Source organism: Pundamilia nyererei, unplaced genomic scaffold (assembly GCF_000239375.1).
Source record: "Pundamilia nyererei isolate P.nyererei 1_Seehausen unplaced genomic scaffold, PunNye1.0 scaffold00024, whole genome shotgun sequence".
Taxonomy (NCBI): domain Eukaryota; kingdom Metazoa; phylum Chordata; class Actinopteri; order Cichliformes; family Cichlidae; genus Pundamilia; species Pundamilia nyererei.
The window spans coordinates 1,844,383-1,864,647 of NW_005187425.1; the positions used below are offsets into that span (position 1 = coordinate 1,844,383).

Sequence of the window (20,265 nt, forward strand, 5' to 3'; positions counted from 1 at the left end):
TCCCCATGGGTTAAAATCCCACAGTGACGTAAAGGGGAAGGAAGAAAAAGAAGAAGCAGAAGAAAAATATGGCACAGCAGATGCAATCATTCAAACACACACTCGCATAGTAGAAAAACTACATAGAATTCATACACGCCAGTCCTAATAATCTAATGCATTTTTACTGTTGTATGCTGTTTGTTGAAATTGCTAATGCTTTGGCAGTTGCATACCTAAACTTCCATGCTAGTAAATCAAACCAATATGAACTGAATACCTGCATGGGTTTTCTCTAGGTTCCTCCTGCAGGTCAAAGACATGAACTGCAAGAGCTGAACTCAGGGGTGGGCAATTAATTTTCTCAAGGGGTCACATAAGAAACTGGGGTTGTTTTGGAGGGCGCCTATATGTTTATAAGAGATAAAATTAGTATTAAGCAGAATAAGGTAACTCAGTTCTGCTTAATTGATATTACGCAAAATTGGATTGACCAAATGGGTGCACTCCTCCCAGTTTTTTTTTTACGTGGCCCCTTGGGAAAATGAATTTCCTGGTGATTGTAAGTTGTAAGTGTGTGGTTGTCAGTCTCTCCGTTTTAGCTTCATGATGATGAACCAGTGTGTACCCCAATATCAGCTTGGAGAGGCTCCAATGCTTGTGACTCTGAGTTGAACAAGTAGTTAATATAATAAATGGTTGAATTGAAAGGAAAATAAGAGAAAAATAAACAAAAGGTAATGTATTGTGTATATAAATATGTCTCAAATGCAGTGATATAAAGCATCAATAAAAGCCACAAATTGCATAGCTCAAGCACACGTCATGTGCTACCCATAAAAACAAAAAACAATAAGAAAAAAACACTTCCTCATACCAGCTTAACCACCATGGCCATAACTCAAGAAATCATACAGTAAAGCCTAAAGCAAAACATTAATACACGAAAGGCACAACTGAACTCACATATGAAACCTGAAAGGGTAAAGAGGAGTCCAAACACACAAGTCTTAGGGCATAGCTGAAACTAATGAGAAATCAAAAAGGAAGCAAAAATATCAGAGATGCACAAAAAACTCTTTACCAAAATAAAACAGGAACTGAGAATGATTAAAAACAAGAAAACAAACAGACACATAAACAGAGTTAGACAAAAATCAGGAAACACACCAGGAGACATTAGGAAAATATGAAAACCAGAAACCCAAGAATGGATTTCAGTTAAATGAACAGGGACCGTGACCATGACACACTGTTATAATCCCCTTAAAAATGGGAAAAAAAATTCCACACTATAACGGAGGAATGGAAAGACAGATGTGGTCATATTTCACAAGGTTTCCAGATACTGAATTTTTACTGTCCACCTCTTAATTTAATTAATTACTAAGTATTAAGTACACACACTGAGTCTGAAAAGACACGGACGTAAACTGCAGCTGTCTAGTGGCCTTTTCCCCCTCCTCGTTTTAACCCCATTTATGGCTTATTGAATATTACTGCTTAATTAAGAAGACAGCTGAAGACTGTGGCCCAACGACAAGAATATAAACATAACATTTGTGAGAATCATATCTCTATAAAAATCAACAAACATACTCACACACAATGAGAGAGAGTCAGGTGAGGGCTGGTAGAATAAAAAATGCAAGAAAGATGAAGTGCCATGGCCTCTGGTCTGGTTACAAGGTTTTTGGGTGGTTTTGTTGTTTTCACTCTTGTTCTAGCGCTTTACATTTTTCATTGTGTGCTCTTGATTCTTGCTTTGATTTTTATCTAAATTCAACATTTCTTTATCTTTGTTTTGTGTATTTGCTGTATTCCACTGAGGAGTCTAAGTTTTATTTCATCTAGATTATTACCGTTATTATTAGTAGTAGTAGTCTCCCTAGTGTCTATGTTTATGCCTCCCTCTGTGTGCCTTTGTTCCTGACTTCTTATTAAATGTTTCTATTAAATTTTGTGTTTGGCTATTTCCTGTTTTACTTTGAAGGTTAGTTCTCTTTTTCCCTGACTGTTTGTACCTGCTGTTAATGGTTTCCTCTAGTGTTCTGCCTGCTCCCCCAATTAGTGCTCTGTGTTTATATATAGCCCTGTGATCCTCCTTTGTCTGCTAGTTCATCTGTTATGCTCCTCAGTGTGCTCTGTCTCTGTGCTCATCTTTGGTTCTATTTGTGCCTTTTGGGACTTTGTTAATGTTCAAGTTTCTTATCAGCCTTTTGTTGCCAAGCCTGCTTGGGTCCTTTCCTCATCGCTTTCTGTGGTACTAAGAGCCAGATAGATGGTTATTTCCTCTCTCTTCGTTTCTCCCATTTACACGCACACACAGGCGCGCGCACTAAATAATTAAATACGTTTTATATCAACAAAAGTTAGGATTATTGCGTGTCTCTTTTAGATATCTGCTGCATATTTATGTTGGCTGTGCACGTCTACTAAGCACAGGTGATTTTTAATTTTCTGTTTATTATAAAGCATATCTATTTCACATTAAAGTCCAATCTGTGGAAAGAAAAAAATGGGTCAGAGCACGATAAAATGTGCTGATGGACTGAGAATAACAGATATGCGTGTGTGCATGTGTGCATGTGTGTGTGTGCATGTGTGTGTGTGTGCATGTGTGCATGTGTGTGTGTGCATGTGTGTGTGTAAGCCAGTGTAAACAATGTAAGTTAAGTGGACTGAGAACAAATATGGTGTCCACACACAAACATTAGTGCTACGTGTCAAGTGTCAGTATTTTCCTGTATTATTGTATTTGACTCTCTTATTATTATTTAATTCTGTTCTCAAATGATATTTTTTTATACATACATATAATTTATCTATCTTATATCTGTATTTTTTAATCACTAGTGTCTCTCTTCTGCTGGATTTTTTAATTAACATACAGAGTGATTATGTAATTCCCACTTCACGCTTAAACATACACTTGCTGTATGTAAACATCATTATTAGAGGCTGTGCAGAGTAATCATCCTGCTCATTTTCAGCCGAGGCGTTTCAACATATATTAATAAAGTTAAAGGCTTATTAAGTAACTGCACAGAGTTACTGTTAGACAGATGGAGGGGGAGTAAGAAACAGAGAAACTGAGACTTTGACTTTTGATTCAGTCCAATGAAAGGGCTCCCAATAAGCGAGAAGAACAGAAACTGGCTCATCAACTCCAGTAACACCCACCCACACAGGCACACGCATGATCACACGGAAAAGAAGCGAATAGATTAAAAAAGCATTAAAGTGCCAGTATCTAACAAGATAATCAAAAAGAGATGCAGTCTTATTCTCTTTTTCACAGTTTAATGTGAGAGCAACACATAAAGTCCATCCAAAACCTTACCAAGGCTGAGTGTGATTATTAAAAAGGAAAGAAAATCAGTTTCTTAGAATTAGCATTCAAAGAGTGTTCATGAAGATTTCAGGGAGTGCATTAAAAAACCAAGACAACAGAGCTGATCCAGAATAATTATTGGATTTGGAGTTGCCTTTTGTTTGTCTGCTGGCATAATCATGAGGTCATTTAAAATGCAGCAACAGCAGGCCAACAGGTTCTGATGAATTGCGTTCGGAATGTCCCTGTAGAGCAACACATAGGAGAGTTTACTGAACGTATGGCTTACTCACACTTCACTACTGAAAATGAAATAGGTTGTGCATCTGACATCGCTGCAGTCAAGGTTTGGTTAGATTTAAACACAAACTCAAGTTGATCAGGGATTAGGCAAGCTTGGTGATTTGGTAATAAATTATTAGTAAAAGGGTGGGCCAAATGTCAGTGATTGATACTGTTAAAAGCAAACACTGACTGTTAGTTAAAATAGTATGTTCTGTAGAGCCATTCTCTGTATTGGCTTCTATGGAGAGCTTGTATATAGGCATTACAACTAGCTTCTCTTCTGCTAGCATGTTAGCTAATGTAACCTTTTATTTTTATTTTTAATATTCCAAGATTAACATTCATTGCAATCCTTGGTATGGGAGTATCGCCTATGTGACTTTTCTGAACAAATTTAAACTGTTTCACCGCTTGAACTGGATGTCACACCTGGGGGGCTTGTTGAAAATGGGTCAAAAGGCATCTTAAGTTATAAAAGATATAAATTTGTTCTTAAAAATCTGCCACTGATATCATATGTTAAAATAAAGCCTGGTTCCAGAGCTGTAGGCTAGGTTTTCAATATTTTTAAACTTTGACGCCAGAAACCAGAGTTAACCATTACCTAATGTCTTGCTTTGCTCAAAACAGGTATAATCACAATGACCCTTTGAGAGCTCGCTGACGTGTTATTTTTTAGGGGTGGAATTACTGCCTCACAGCAGGGTCATTGATAAATTCAAATGTGATGGTATTATGTAAAAAACATATATCATCATAAATGTAGCTGAAACAAGGTGGTTGTATTTTGCTACATACTAGCCATAGTCAAATAAGTTAATAGATCCTAAACTGTGGTCTACATTTGGTTACAGACGGATTCCTCTGCTGCCCCATCACTTGGCACACATTTCATGACATCGCTACATCTATCCGTTGTAATTGGAATGAAAAAACAATACATTTCACATTAAATATTTTCTTTTTAGAAGCTTTCAATTGACACAGCAAATATTAAACCAAAAATCCTTTCTCTGAATCGTCTATCTCCAGGATTTAGAAATTGAGCTATCAACAAAATCTATTAAAAATGAATGATTTAGTGATTTCCAATTCCATTTGAGACTTTTGAAAAGAAAAAGTCGAATGTGGTTATAATAAGTGAACACTGCAACATAGATGGTGTTTTTATTTGCTCCAAAAACAAAAACCATAACTTTTTTGGGGTATGTCAGTGGCTGCTGCAGAAGCCACATCGGTAGCTAAAGATGTGTGGGCAGTGAAGGGGGAAGGGCAGCTCACTGCATTTCAGTACATTTTAACAAGCAGTTATCGCAGGCTAAAAGGGTCTGTAATCAATGTAATTTCGAGGCAAGTACCCGCAAGAAGCCAAGCTACCAGAAAGCTGACACTCCTCTGTTGTCTTCTTTGCTTTGGTCCTCTCCTCCTCCTTAATCATCCAGTCCTCGCATCCCTTTCTGCCTCCTCTCTGCTCTTCGCTGATTTCATAATGTTCCCTTGTCTGCATTCAAATGCCTCACTTGCTTTCCACTCTTTGGTCTGTTTGTTCACTGTTGCTCTTCTTTGTCTTAATTCGTACTTTTTGTTCTTGGCCTTTCCTTCTATCTTTCTCCTCTATTTTCTGGCCTCTTGTACCATTTTATCTCCTCCTCTACTTTATCCCTCTCTAATTAGGACAGCGAAACAGTACCCATCTGGAGGACAACATATTATTTACAAAGTACATCAAAGGCCATCTTAGCATGCGCATTATCCACATATAACCTAAGAGCCGTGAAGTGCATTGGTGTACATGCTTTGTTATTCTTATGCACATTCAGGAAGTGATAGAAAATTACACCAAAAATTAAACTGAATCTTTTGTCAGTCTTTATTCAGACCCACTTTACTCAAAAACATTCTGCCTTGATTTTGCTCCGGTTACAATTTAGCCACATAATATCTCACAAGACTGTGGTTTCTTATTCATTTTTAAAGGGAATGCTTAGATAATTCACTTTTACTTAAAAGAGCCTATTTTGTTTTATCATTTAATTATGCTTCCTGTTGCCTTGCATGTTCTCAAGTATGTGGGCGGCATTTCCTTTTTATTCTCATATATTTTATAAACAAACCATACTTAGCATGAAAAGAACATCCCTCCCTTCTGCCATTAATCATGCTAATATTCCCCACCGGAGCAATTTTATATTGGGAAGGGACATTTCTCAGAAGCTCGATCAACTTCATCCCTTCTAGTCAAAAAAAAGAAAAGAAAAGAAAAAAATATGATTCTGTAAAATGACAGATATGGTCTGTGTCATTTGCGATGTGTACTACACTATTTCTAATCTCACATCATCTCAGTCAAAATAAACCCAGCCTCCCACCATCAGTCCACACCTGGGTGACGTAATACGTTTGAGTTGATGTGTGCTGTTTTTAAGGATCATTGTTAGGAAAGGTGAAATAGCGCCCCCTGTTGCTACAAATCGTTCAGTTTACAATATAGTGTGTTTTGTACACATTACAGTCATTGTATAGTCTAAACCGGTTGTTTGGAACCTTACATATGTTTAACAGATTTGAGTGAAGATTACATATGTACGGGCACTTATAATAAATATTTAATAATCTTGCAACTGGTGAAGTTCAAAATGCAAACTGGCAGGAGACATAAATAACTTTGGGCATCTATTTTCCTAACGGCTCCACTCCACAATCATTTCCTGTAATTACAGCCTAACGGTAAACACAGGACACTTACTGTGGCAACTGTAGACAAGCAATATAACTATTAACTATTAACGCAAATGTTATTTGTATGCTATAATGAATTGATCCCATTTAAGAAGAAAAAAAAAGTCCTCACCAAAAGACAGTGAATTAATAAATGCTATGTCTGCAAACTGTGTCAGAGCAGAGGGAGGCGTGTGAATTGGTCAAACAGCACGGCCCGAGTTAAAACAGTGTAGATGACTGATAGGAAGTGGTTCAAACCACTAAAGCAGTATATAGGCCTGCAAGCCACGGGCTTCAGGCAGCAAAACCCTGACAGTGACATTTAAGAAAGTCACCGCGGACACATGGTTAACACAGTGAAAGAGGTCTCACACTACATCATTTTAACACCCTGTCCCCGAGTATTGGTTTTACATTTTACCTCTGAGACCTTTCGATATCTAATACCCAAAGAAATAACCGATATTGTTATTATACTGAAACTGCACACTTGCTAACTTCAGTTACTGGTGAATTTAATTATGTGTCACACCCTGACGTGACAAAGACGATCTCCATGCAATTTATTGTGTAACTTTGAGAAAAAAAAATAGGTGTATCCACTATATGGTTATGAATTACAAGTGTGTCACAACAAAGCAATGAATTACTACGGTAATTATTGTGTTCTATGTATAAACTGTATGAATTGTATGAACAAGAAAGCAGAATTAAGTATAAAACAAAACAAACAAACAAAAACTGGCTTCTTTATTTGCTTTTTTTTTTTTTAATTCAGCCCAAAATGTGAGAGGAAGAGATACGACGACTATTTTGGGTTGGAGAACAGGAAATCAGAGGAAGCAATTTGGAGATGTTGTCTAGCAAGACGTAACTGCTATAACTTGCATAACCTTAACTGTTGATTAAAGAAAGCTAGCTGAAGCCTGTTTTGTGCTTATTAAGCACCTTTGTCTCAAACTTCCTTATTCTTTTTTCTTTTTCTTGGCCCACTCGTGAGAGGTCTCTCCTACCTGAGCGGGCTCCCCGGAGCTTGAACAAAACTCTAGCTCGAAATCCGGAGGTATCACTCTGAGAGCGGCACCTGTGGCGGGGCCACAGCTGTGGAAAAAGCTTCATCTCCCGGTAGGTATCCCCCTCCTCTTCGTCGGCCATTGTCGCCTCGTTTGTCAACCCGCCAGGCGAGGGGAGTAACAAGTTCACAGTGAAGAGAAAGCGAGAAACCTCACAGGAACCTGCTGAACATCAGCACACCGCCTGCTCCTCCTCTTCAAAGTTTTCTTAGCCCGCAGACAGTACGTGTTCCTGTGTTTGTTCACGCCCATCATCTGTCGCTGCAAACAGGTTGGCTTGCTGTTATGACTAAGAACAATTGTGAAAGGCAGTGGCAGCTGCCTACCCATTATCCCACTCACTGCTGAAGCTGTTTCCATTTTGCATGACTTAAAAGAAGAAGACGGAGTTTAAGCAATGCACATTATTGCATGCATTTGCGTCACACAGCTCTTAGCTGTAACTTAAGGCGGCATGCATGGAAAATAAATATCTTTAGTGCACAGAAACTCCATTACAATCATACATAAGACATTTACCGAAACTGCATCTGGATGCAGGACCTGCGAGTTGCATGCATTTTCTTCTGCATGAGTGAACCGTATGGACAGATAGCAGCAGACAGTTATATTTATTAAAAATAAACTAAAAACAGAAAATAGGAGGCGCTTTTGCATAAAAAAAGGTTTCTTTGTTACACATAGTATATATGCTTCCGCTACACATTTGTTACACATCTTACGCAATAAAAAATTTCTATTTATCACCACGGGATAATCGCAGGACTCGGTCGATGCAGGCTTTAAACGTAAGATGTCGCTAAATCACTACTCTGCTGATTTCCGTCCAGGTTTACACCCAGTGCTTCATTTTCACATTATTATGTAGAGATCTCTCACTCTGCACTCATTTTTCAAACACCAAATATTTTGATAATCTTTAAATATGACTGGTTTGACAGTGTTTGTCTGGCAGAAAGTGGTACACAATGCTAGCACAATGCTACAGTCAGATATGTTATATTTGAATCTAACTCTCCCAGCTCCTCCAACAATAATTGAAAAGAAAGATGTTTTTTTTTTATTGTGGTTACATGTGATAATCTTTTTATGTTCCCATTTACACTGTTATTTCAGCTGCTGTACTGCCAGCTTACAGTCTCTGGGTTTCAGTACTGCCTCTTCATATAATTTATCATATTTTTCATCATTTTTACTAAAATCTGTCAAACTTGACTTTTTTGGTACCTTGTCACTTTCCCTGTTGTGCATAGCATTAGACAGGCTGAGGCTGTAATAAAAAGCCTTCCCTGACTAGGGTAAGTGCCAACGCTAGCCCCGCAAAGCGGTCAAAATATGGGACATTGTGCCAAGATTTCTGACGAGTGGACAAGGCTTAAAAATACTGTCCAGTCCCACATAAAGAGGGACATCTGGTCACCCTGACATTTATACTGAGCAGATTGCAATTAAATCAAACCTATAAACATACACATATATTTACATGTTATTGAAAAAATACTTGCTCAAACGTCTGATGCAAACTAAGTATTTAGTGTTAGTTTTTATTTATTATTTAATCGAAATAATAATATATGACGAATTGTACTGTATTATACTCCTATTACACATGGATTCATATAAAAATTATATTTTAAAAAACACAAATACCAATCTAAACGACATAGCTCTATCGATGTTTTTGTTAAGCGTCAGAGTGATCATCTTCATAATAGACGATCTGCGGTCGTCGCTCAGCAGTAGCAGTGTTGGATCCCTGTCCTGAATCGGAGGAGATGGGCTGAGGTATAGAGCACAGACCCAACAGCAACCGAGATCCACGGCGGTTCAGCGCACCACTTACAGGAGGGACGACTTGGGTAAGCTGACATGGGTCGTTAAACTAAATGAATTAAGCTAATAACTTTGTTGTTTCATACACTTGAAGTTGTCCGTTTAATATTTAACGAAGCGGGCTAGCAGGAGCCGCCAGTGTTAGCTCGGGGTTAGGTTAACGTTTGTGACAAAACTTCTTTCTCCCAGCTAGTTATAAACGGTCGAGCAGTAAAGAAAAAGCAGTATTAGGGGAGATATATTGTAATTATCCGTGTCTTGCGAATCGTTTTACAAGTTTGCGGCACGCTAAGTACAAGCTAACATGAACCATATCGTTCTCAGTTAAGTTGAGGCCAGGGAGCCACAGCCACAGCTGCTGATGCTGCTAACACAGCCGTTTTCAGCGTGTTGTGGTAAGCTGGAATACCCAACGTTAGCTAACAGTTTGTGGTTGTGATGTTATATTTACGCTGGGATTATGGACTCTTGTTTCCTAAATCCTTTGGTTTAGACGCGCAGGACTCAGCTAGTAGACTAAACCCACTGAGCATCTTCGTTTTGCCTTACTTTGGAAATAGAAAAATCTAGACTAGGCATTGCTGTGGTGCGAGAAACCTGGGTGACCAAGTAACTGTTAAGGCTGAAACCGGGCTCTATTTAAAGGTTTCTGGTGAGAAATGATTTGTTTTATTTGAACTAGAATGGCCTGACCCACAAAGAGCAAGTGAAGTCCCCTGCCCCTTTAGTTAATTACCTTTAATCCCTTACCATTGTTTTCTCTCCCTTTTATTTATTTCATTTGTTGCGTTTTTTCAATCCACATCCTGACACAAGCAGCATAAACCTTTACTCTGCAGTTACTATTTCCAGTTGCTGTGGTACTTTAGATGTTACAGCAGCAGTTTAGGACCATGAAAACAAAATACTGACTGTCCAGTCCTAAATGTTGACTTATGACTTGGGTATCTTGTGACAGTGTTTGTGTTAGTGAGGCCTTCCAGCAAATGTAAAGAGTCAGTCTACCTGGGAAATGTTTGACCTAGAAAGAAGTGGGCTGTTATCACCATCTTATCTTAAGAGGTTGACCTTTAAACTTGTAAATCTTCACTGTAGTCTGGTTAGCACTTTCAACAATTTATTGTAATGTTTCCTTGCATCTTTCCTAAATTTAATTTACAGTGAAAACCGTGCTGTGTGATCCCATACAGAATTTTTGCGTTTCTAAGTATCCTGGTAGTGATCTGTTTTGAATCCTTACTAGAGAAACCCAGATATGCTACTCAAATAGAGGCTGGGTTACTGATCACTGCTTGCCATGTGTGGATTGCTTTCCTTGGCACAATTATGCGTGTCCTGTAAGGAAAATTTTCAAAGATTTACTTGCGAGGGAGCTGAATTATTGTAAGGATATTATGACCATTGACCCTGGACACAAAAATACCTACTGTGCAAAAACTGCACTCTGTCCATTCTGTATTTGCTCTTCCCTAAGCACAAGAGGTAGCTTGCACTGTAACATATAGTAGCTTACAGCCACCTCGGGTGAGTTAATATGAACTTATATTTGTTATTTTGACAGTTGAATTACTGATGTGTTGTTATGTTCTATATATGTCCTGTATAATCCCCAGCGGGGGATTATATATCCCCCCATATGCAGACATACTCACTGTGATGAGCCCCTTTGACAAGGGAGCAGCTGAAAGTAGAAAGGAGTGCAATATATTTGACCATATTAAATCCAGCTCTTCATCACAGATTCATCAAGATCTTTGTAACGGTCAGTCATCACTGCTTCTGGGGAATGCCTTCTTTGGGAAACACTTGGCTCGGGAGCTGCCACCAGTCCTCACCGAGGCCTTCCCCAAACCGCAGTCTCAGACCTAGATCTAGCTCTCTGCATTCTCCTTTAAGAAACATTGTCAATCAAATTCAAGATGTGATAACTATTAATGAAAAGAAGTCAAACACAAACTTTAAATGAAACTGAAGTAAAAAAAAAAAAATTGTCTACATTAACAAATTTCTTCTGGGGCCCACATAGTTCAGATTCAGTCCCATAAATGTGTTGGTGTAAATAATTTCATCTGTATTTAAGGAGAAGGCTCATTTTAATAAATAATCATGCACATTTTTCCTCTGCAGGAGATGTTAGGGATGTAGCTATCTTCAGTCCGAGCCCTGTCTGATAGTGCTACCTTTGCTACACCACCTCTATTACTTGTCTACAGACCTCATGAGAACTTGGGTTAACAGCATTGGAATTTAGTCTGTGTTGTCATTGTGTGTGCGTTTGTTTTTTTTGTTGTTTGTTTGTTTGTTTTGTTTTTAAATGTTGACCCACTAGATTGACAGGTGACCTGTGACATATACATGTTTTTAATCAGCCATTTTACAAAACAGTCTTTTTTGGGGGGGTCATGCTTACTGCTATGCACCAAAATACAGTTTTTATTTCATATACGATGTGATTAGTTGAACTGATAAAATGTCCACTGTTGCTTCAATGTTTGATGTTAAGAGTATGGAGGTGGGCATGTATGTTGACTTTAAAAACAGTGGTAGTGAAAAAAATTTTTTTTTATAAAAAAGAACTATAAACACTTAAACAGTTGACCTTGAGGCGCCTCTTCTCTGTCCTGAGCAAAGTTGTACAAATCTTTTTATCGATGGAAGTGCAATTTTGTAAACTACCATAAAGTTCAAAGTTGTTAATTGATCATGAGAACTGGATATTTGCTGTGTTTACTGAGGATATGATCTCATTGGTTTCAAGGTTGTCTCAGCTGATCCAACAAGAGATAAACCAATAGATAACAGGAAGAGTGGGTGCATTCAGGTCCCTCCTGCTTTCAGTGAGTAAGTTTTAATAGGCCATGGTATTACTCACCTTCTTGATGTGAACTCAAGTGACACCTAGATATATGCTTCCTCTACACTGTTTATTTAATCAACAATATTGCTGTTTATTTACACCTCTTAGTGAAATGCGAACTGTAAATGAAATGTAGATTTCTCAATACTGAGTGTAAGGCATGATTTAAACCAATATGAAATGTTTTTGCATTATATTTAAAGGCTTGACTACAAGCTCTGCAGTCTTGCTCAGGCCTTTTTTATGGGATGGCAATGGCTCAGGACATAGATCAGGTCACCTGCTAATTGGAAGATAGGTGGTTGGCCAACGTATCCTTGGGCAAGATATAAAACCCTAAGTTCCTCCTCATGTGTTCACCGGAGTGTAAATGTCAGAAAGCACTTGGACATGTGTGTCTGGAAAGTATTCTCTGCACTTCACTTGTTCCACATTTTGTCATATTGCAATGTTATTGCAAAATGGACTAAATTCATTTTTCACTTTAAAATTCTACACACATTACCTATAATTACTAAGTGAAAAGGGTTTGCTTGAGAGTCTTGCAGATGTATTAAAAAATTTAAAAAAAACTATGCTGTGAATACACGTGCAGTGTCGAAAAAAAGTACTGTTATAAATGTGTGTGAATGAGACATGTTGTATAAAGCACTTCGAGTGCTCAAGTAGAGTAAATGAGCACCATAGAAGAACCAGTCCATTTACCATTTACATCATCACACACAGATGGAACATCATTGATGCCCAAGCTGAATAACAGTGCCCTAATATTGATCCTTGCACGACCCCCGTGTTACAAGTTCTTATGTGTGTTGGAATTAAAATAATATTATCTGTGTCATAGATTTTATGTAGATCCAGAAGCAATCATCTCACTACCCCACCTTTTTCTAAATTTGCCCTAACAACTATGGTTGTTAGAATTCAAATAGGGTAGAGTAGGCTGTGCTTTTCAGGTGTTCTACCTGAAATTGTTTTCTTCCTGTCTGTCACCTGCCTTGTATAAAGGAGTTCCTACAGCAATTTTTAGAACGGAAGGAAATGCTGTATTTCACAGAGTTATTTATAATATAAAACATAAACAATTATTTATCTAGTCCCTTGTGAGTTTTTACATTTCATTAGGGGTTAAATAAATGTATTAACCTTGGACTCACCTGATTGATTGAAAGTTAATCCTGTGATGATATTTGAGAAAGCATAGCATGGAAATTAGATTCTCTCAAATATCTACCTGATTCTTCCAAAAACTAAACAAAACAATGCTGTGAGCTTAAGCTGCATACCCAGTCTGTATTTTCTTTGTATGTTTCATGTTCCCACATCTATACCAGCATCAGCCATACTGATGCAGATTCACTTCGGCTGTTTGGGTTCCCTAAGTAATTGTGAGGAAATGAAGTGCTAGCAAAGCTTTTGTTAGACGAGTCAAAATTGGTTTGCTTTTTGTTGGTCATAAGTGGCTGATAAATTATTTTGGACTTTACTGCACTTTTTGTTTTTATATCTATAATCTTTTGGCTGCTGATTACATGTTTTTAATGGTACTTGCCATGGGTTCATCAGTCAGTGTTTTCTTACATCTTTTTGCAGAGGATATCTATGTTCAAGTAGGAGCTAAAGGAAGATGCCAAAAATGGGTTTTAAAAAAAGTATTACTAGTAGGGCTGCACGATTAATTGTTAGAAAATCGCGATCTCGATTCATACTTATGTGCGATCTCATTTCCAAATGACAACGATTTAAAAAAAAAAAAAAGACGACGATTTTACCGCATTTTGGTCCGGGACGTAATCTGCATGAAAACAAGCGCTCACTCTTCCTGCTCAACAAATGACAAGGGCGGAGCCTTATACCACGTAATACGGAAGCTGTGCCGTGGGATGCTAAAATTAGCAGGAAAAAACAACGGAGAGCACGTCAGGGATGACGAGAAGTGACAGGAGAAAATCGGTCCCGGTCAACCACCCAAACATCAACAACGGGAACCTTATACAGCGCTTCCCCATACCCGTCGAACTCCCGCAGGCACAAAGAAATTACAGAGGCTATTACTTATCACCTGACCAAAGATATGGCTCCCATCAACACTGTGCAAAACGAGGGATTTAGGAAAATGATCAACACCCTAGACAAATGCTACACTGTGCTGTCCCGCAACTATTTTTTCTATTGTTGCACTACCTGCTCTATACACGCAGTGTCCAGCAACGGTGGAGACGGAATTTCAAGCAGTACAACATTTTGCAGCAACAACAAAACGTGAGACATTTGTTGTTTTTATGTTTATTTATTGTTTTTATGTTCAGTCTCAACTGTTACGAAGTTGATGTGCAGTTAATAAGTGCAATAAATATTTATACTGGAAAAGAAAATCGTGAGAGAATCGTGATCTCAATTCTAAGCCAAAAAATCGTGATTCTCATTTTATGCAAAATCGTGCAGCCCTAATTACTAGTGTAAAAAAAAAACAAAAAACAAAACAACCCTGTTCAGCAGAAGCTAGGAACTAAGAATAATGAAAAGCATTTTTCTACCTGATGCTGTGATGACAAAATAAATCCACATGATGTATTTAAATATGTTAAAACCCCCCATTGAAAGGCACTTTGGGTCAAACAAAGTCTAGGGGAGTGATCATTTTTTTAATGTTATATTGTTATAGTATGGAGGAAAAAAAAAACATACATTTTTAAAATTTTCCCTTATTCCCTACTTAGTACATATCTTGGCTAACAAAGCTGTTATCCATATTTAATTTTATTATTATTATTATTATTATTATTATTATTATTATTATTATTATTATATCTAGTTTGCATTAAGACTTTTGATATAATCCTCCTTTTCTCTTCCCTATCTTTAAGTGTATTTAATTTCATCTTTTGTCAAATTCTTCTCTGCATCACGAAAATGGATGAGCATGCTTTCAGCTGAACTTTTGCAAAGTACTTTATTTACAGTGTCGCCAGTCTCCACATAAACGTCTCTCACTTGACCTTCGGTGTGTACGTAGCGTTAAGATGGTCGTCTCTGACACTGCTGCTCCTTTCTGTAGCCTGTGTGTGAAATAGGATGACTCAGAAGCTGACTTTTATGGGTAGATGCATATTTTACGGGTAGATCCAGAAACTAACTGAGATGCTAACAGCCTAGACTCCCTGCACAACAAGCGGGCCTTTTGTCCCCTCCTTGCCCTCATCCACCCACACAGTGCTCATAATGTTCTGGAAAAAGAGCGCTTTATCTCGGCCTTCCACAGACTCATCTCACATATTGTAGGATTGGTTCAGAAAGACAGCAGCTTAAACAGGCTAATGTGACTATATCCCCACAGTAACACTGCACCCACCCACGCGAGTGCTGACATTGAGATGCGCACATTCAGACGTGTTGGTCTAAACATTTACTTTTCAGTTCATTAAAGGAGAGCAGCAGGGATTTGGCAGCACTCAGCAGGTTAAATATTGCACACTCTCTCCTGTGTGGGTCCTTTAGGTGTTTGGTTTTTTTTGTTTTTTTTCTCCCCTCTCGTCTCTCCTTTGTGTCGAACATGACTGAGCTCACTGGTATTTTTTGGCAATACTCAAGCGGTGCTTAGCTGCGGAGGCAGGGAGGCGGGTTGAAGGGAGGGGATAGAAGGGGTTGGCCAGAGGCTTGCCAAATCGGATGAGAGAGAATTTGGGAGGAGATGACTGAGAAAGTGAGAAAAGAGAGACACCAAGGGAAGAGGGATAAGGGGTGGGGGGCAAGCTAGGCTGGGTGGAAGAGAGAGTGACAGTGTCGAGTATGTTTTACAGGGGGAAAAAAGAGGAAGAGAGAGCGGGTGAGGCTGATATAAAAGGATAAAGGCGGGGTTGTGGTTTGTGTCACATGATCCCCTCACTGGTTGTAGCCTAGTGAGATCCAGGTGGCAGAGACACCATAGATGCAGTAGATGAAGACAGCAAAAGAAAGGGAGAGCAAGACTCTGCACAAAGAAAACTTAAAATTCCCCATTCACCACGCACCCTCTTCACTCATTTTTCTTTCCTCTCTTTTCAATGTGTCCTTAAGGAATTCCTCCGTCCCGCTTTTCCCTTCTCTTCTCCCGCTCCTCTCTCTCCCTTCCCGGCCTAAGCGGGCTAGGGAATGTCCCGGTGGCGCGATGCCTTACGTGGACCGACAGAACCGCATCTGTGGCTTTCTGGACATCGAAGAGAATGAGAACAGCGGCAAGTTCCTGCGCCGTTACTTCATACTGGACACACAACAGGGAAGCTTGGTGTGGTACATGGACAACCCACAGGTAAAGACACAGAGATGTGTTAGCTTAGCTCTTAGCTTTACTGGAGGGTGGCCTCAGGGCAACCGTACAGGCAAACTGGGAAACTACATGCTGCAAATTTTAGTTATCATATAGATGATTGGCTTTCATGCAGGTGTATCTTGACTGTGAGCCACTGATAGCAGAGCCTCCTCTATAAATTATGTTTTTTAAAAATTATATTCTAACATGCTTAGAAAGCACATTTTACAGACAAAGGAGGATCTCAGATCTAATGCGGTGTCTGTGTTGTAACTATTGGCAGACACTCCTGTAAATCATGTCAGAAAGGGCTGTCTGTGGACTGCAACACAGGGGAGTAACTTGTAGCTGGAGGTGTGTTTGGTGCTTTTCTTACCTGCAGCAGAAGCTGTGTGGCTCACACATGCCCAGCGTAAGCCTAACTGATGTTAACCAGCACGCATGTGCAGCATCAGTATCAGCATGTTTTGAGGTTGGTGTGTTTTGCAGCAGTCGTGCAGGCTGCAGGTATTCATCCATTTAAATAGGGAATAGAATGTACTCATGTTGTTGAGAGGGGCCCAAAGAGACTACAGTAATATTTGCACTGACCGTAGTGGTTGGCCATCAGTGTCTACTCTGTGCCCCATAGTGTCACTTTTTATATAGTGTAATATGTCCTCTGTTGGCACATAATCTGATTTAGATTTGCTGTATTTGTTAAGTGCCCTGTTACATCAAGTATTCATAAATGATGTAGAGCAGGAAAAAAATTGTAAATAATTGAATAAGTCTCTTTCTTTTTATAGATTGAAAAAAGTTAAATTTTAATGACGTTAAATCTGGATCTCCCAGTTTCAGAAACACAGGAAGGCACTGACATTAACTGGATGGAGTGCAGCCAACACATGCTGTACTTACTCTATAATATCGACTGGCTTTGCAGAACCTCACCCCCAGACCAGATCACATTTGATCTTCTACGGCTAAAGGCCTGCCTTACTGGCACTTGTATTGTGTATTGTGTATTGTATTGCGTAATTGCATCATTAGCTTGAGCTTCCTTTTTATTGCAAGTATTTTTCTTTTCCACCTTTTCCCACAGAACTTGCCTGTTGGTACGGTCTGTGTTGGTTCCCTCAAGCTCACATACATCTCTAAGGTAAGCTAGATCATCAAAGGAGCTACAAGGTTATATACAACTGGAAGACTTCACATTTTTTTAGTTGAGCTTGAACACTAAAGTCTGTGGGATTTGTTCTTATTTAGGTCAGCGATGCCACCAAGCTGAGGCCTAAAGCAGAATTCTGCTTCGGTAAGAAAATGCACGTCATCAAATCTGTTCTTCCAGTCAGGATATTAGCATAATAAAAGCACAGAAGACTTCACTCTTGTTTTTAACATCTTGCATTTCAAATATTATTTTGAACACATTTTCCAATGATGTCACTAATGAGCCTTGGATAATATGATTCATAGTGTTATTCATACTAAACAGGAAAACATCTTGCTTCTTTATAAAAATACAACTTGACAAATGTCTGAACTGCTTTGAAAACATGAGCAATGATGGTGAATTTAACCACATGTTGACTAAGCTGGATACCCTTAATATAACCTAAGGGAGGACTATTTTTTTGTCCTTGTCTGCTCTCTCAACATGGTCAAGCACAGCTTTTCTCAGGTTTTTTCCACCACTGATCAAGCAGCATTGTTCAGCGTTGCGTGGTTTGTTAATGTAGAAAAATGCACGATGCTCCAGCAGTTAATGGCCTGGGGTTTTTTTTGACCACGTTGAACTATTCTATAAGTAGAATTTATCATCTGTCCTATTTTAAAACAGTCTTTCGTGTATTGCTAAGGTTTTGTCTCATTCTTCTCACCTACTAGTTAATAAGGATATCCTGGGGCATTACCTATTGCTGACTACAATAAGTAAAACATTTTATAAAGGCATAAGTTGCTGGTGTCTTCTTCTGGTGCGTTGTTAGCTAATCTTGATGCACATTGATTCTGCAGTCTTTAGAAATGAGTCGCATTACTCTGTGCTTGTGGGTCCCTGTGATTAGAAAACTGACTCTTATGCAAGAACTTTCTTACTTACTATCTTTAAAATGGACCTACTGTGCTCTTTTCCAACTCCATAGTTTTATTTTTTGACTTGACAAGAGTAGCTTTAGCAGCTAGTGTAGTGGGTAACACGTTTGTCTAGAAATCCCTGGGAGGGTTGTGTTAGGAAGGGCATCCAGCGTAAACATCTGTGCCAAATCAAAAATGTGGATCCATCCGCTGTGGCGACCCCTTGTGAATATGCAGCAGCGGAAAGAAGAAGACTAGAGTTGTTTTGCATGATTTATAGTACAAAATATTCTTTATTTGTCTAATTCTGGGCCTCCGTACAACTCCAGAGTTATTCCATTTCTATCCTTTTGCTTTAAAGCCATCCTTCCTTTAAGCAAGCTGATTGGCTGCCTCTTGCAGGCAGAAGGTTTTAACAGTGAATGTGTGGGGCTTCAGTGCTCAGTTTAGTGACTGAGATGACCCTGTTTGGAATAACTTCACAAAAGAAACTGAAAATGAGCACATAGTGCAGTCTGTAGCCTGAGCTTTTACTTCTCCATACGTTGATCTTATTAATTGAAACTTTGTGTAATATGAACACTTCTGGTAATGGTATACGGTAATTAATTTTATATGTTAAAATAAAAGGGTAATAAAGACACTCATTTTGTATGAGTGAATTATATAATCTTTGTATTTTACCTGGACTGGGTATAATTTATGGGGTGTTGATAGCTTTTTAATATTGTTTGATGTCCTCTTTGCAATGTCCTTCAACAAAGAAATACATAGAGCCCTATTTGTACTTGTCTTCTTACCTCATGTGGCCAAGATGGGAAAAAGTATTTAATAAAAACTATTAACTACTGTCAGATGTATTTATTTTTTAAGAGTAAACCTTCATCGCAGTGTTTGTTTACTAGCCTAAGTCTTCATCTGTCCAGTTCAATAGCAGGAAATACTAGTGTGTGACAATATGTTCACACTGCATGTGTATATCTGGCTGTGTACACAGCAGTTGCCTTGTTGAAGTTATGACAGGATGCCGACATCCTAATCAGAACCTGATTCGCAGACGTGAGAAGCTATTTTTAAATTTTGTCTGATATCCATGAATCGTGCTCCTCCCCTTTTCCTGTGTCCAGCAAGCCAAGGCATGATATAGGGTGAAGCAATGTTGACATTTAATTTATAGTTTAAAAAAACTCAAACAGACTTTTGTTTGCAGCTCATATGCGATGGAGAAAGATTAAGAGCAACTGTGTGAACTTTGGCTTTTGTCTGCATTTCCCAGCAGCATGCATTGTTTTGTTATGTGTAACTATGAGTCAGATCTGATACCCCTTCTCCCAGATTTCATTCCAGCGCCAAAGATACCACTGCAATTCCACTACTGCCGAATAGTTTATCACTCCCACAAACAGTGGACAGATTTTAGCTCAAGACTGTTGGACAATTTCCTCCTGGTCATCGGCTTGAGGCCAGATAGACAGAATTATTTTGCAGGAAAGTAGTGGAATAGTGTATTGAGGTGTCCAAGATCTGGAATAAATACACAGAACGGGGAAGAATGATCTTCATTGTGACACAGTTTGCCTTTTGCCTTTTCACAGCTCTCCCCCGCCTGATTTACCAGGCCAGCTTTAATGTAATTTATTGCTATGGTGTCAGAAGGAAATAGAGGAGACACAGGGACGGTTTGAGCTGCAGAACTGAAGGATTTATGGCAAAGCCAGAGAGAAAAGAGACTTTATTTCTTTCAGCATCTAAATCCTGATCCATAGCTAATCAGCATTTGACCCAAAAATTTCTTCATGATTGAAATGCAGTTTTCTCATGTTCATGGCTGTAAAAC

The 20,265-nt window shown here is 38.8% G+C and overlaps 2 protein-coding genes across 2 annotated transcripts in view; one reads left to right on the forward strand and one right to left on the reverse strand.

Annotated features, from left to right (window-relative positions):
* The window catches only part of phactr2 (phosphatase and actin regulator 2), a 41,064-nt gene extending 33,494 nt beyond the window's left edge, over positions 1-7,570 (reverse strand). Inside the window, exon 1 of the mRNA XM_005727512.2 lies at positions 7,333-7,570. Within this exon, the coding sequence (XP_005727569.2) occupies positions 7,333-7,474 (142 nt within the window). The 5' untranslated portion in view covers positions 7,475-7,570. The remainder of the gene's footprint in view (positions 1-7,332) is intronic.
* Positions 7,571-9,089: 1,519 nt separating this feature from the next.
* Positions 9,090-20,265, forward strand: part of LOC102197828 (pleckstrin homology domain-containing family A member 1-like) — a 19,201-nt gene continuing 8,025 nt past the window's right edge. The window contains exons 1-4 of the mRNA XM_013909394.1: positions 9,090-9,251; positions 16,139-16,370; positions 17,455-17,511; positions 17,619-17,711. Of these exons, the coding sequence (XP_013764848.1) occupies positions 16,230-16,370; positions 17,455-17,511; positions 17,619-17,711 (291 nt within the window). The 5' untranslated portion in view covers positions 9,090-9,251; positions 16,139-16,229. The remainder of the gene's footprint in view (positions 9,252-16,138; positions 16,371-17,454; positions 17,512-17,618; positions 17,712-20,265) is intronic.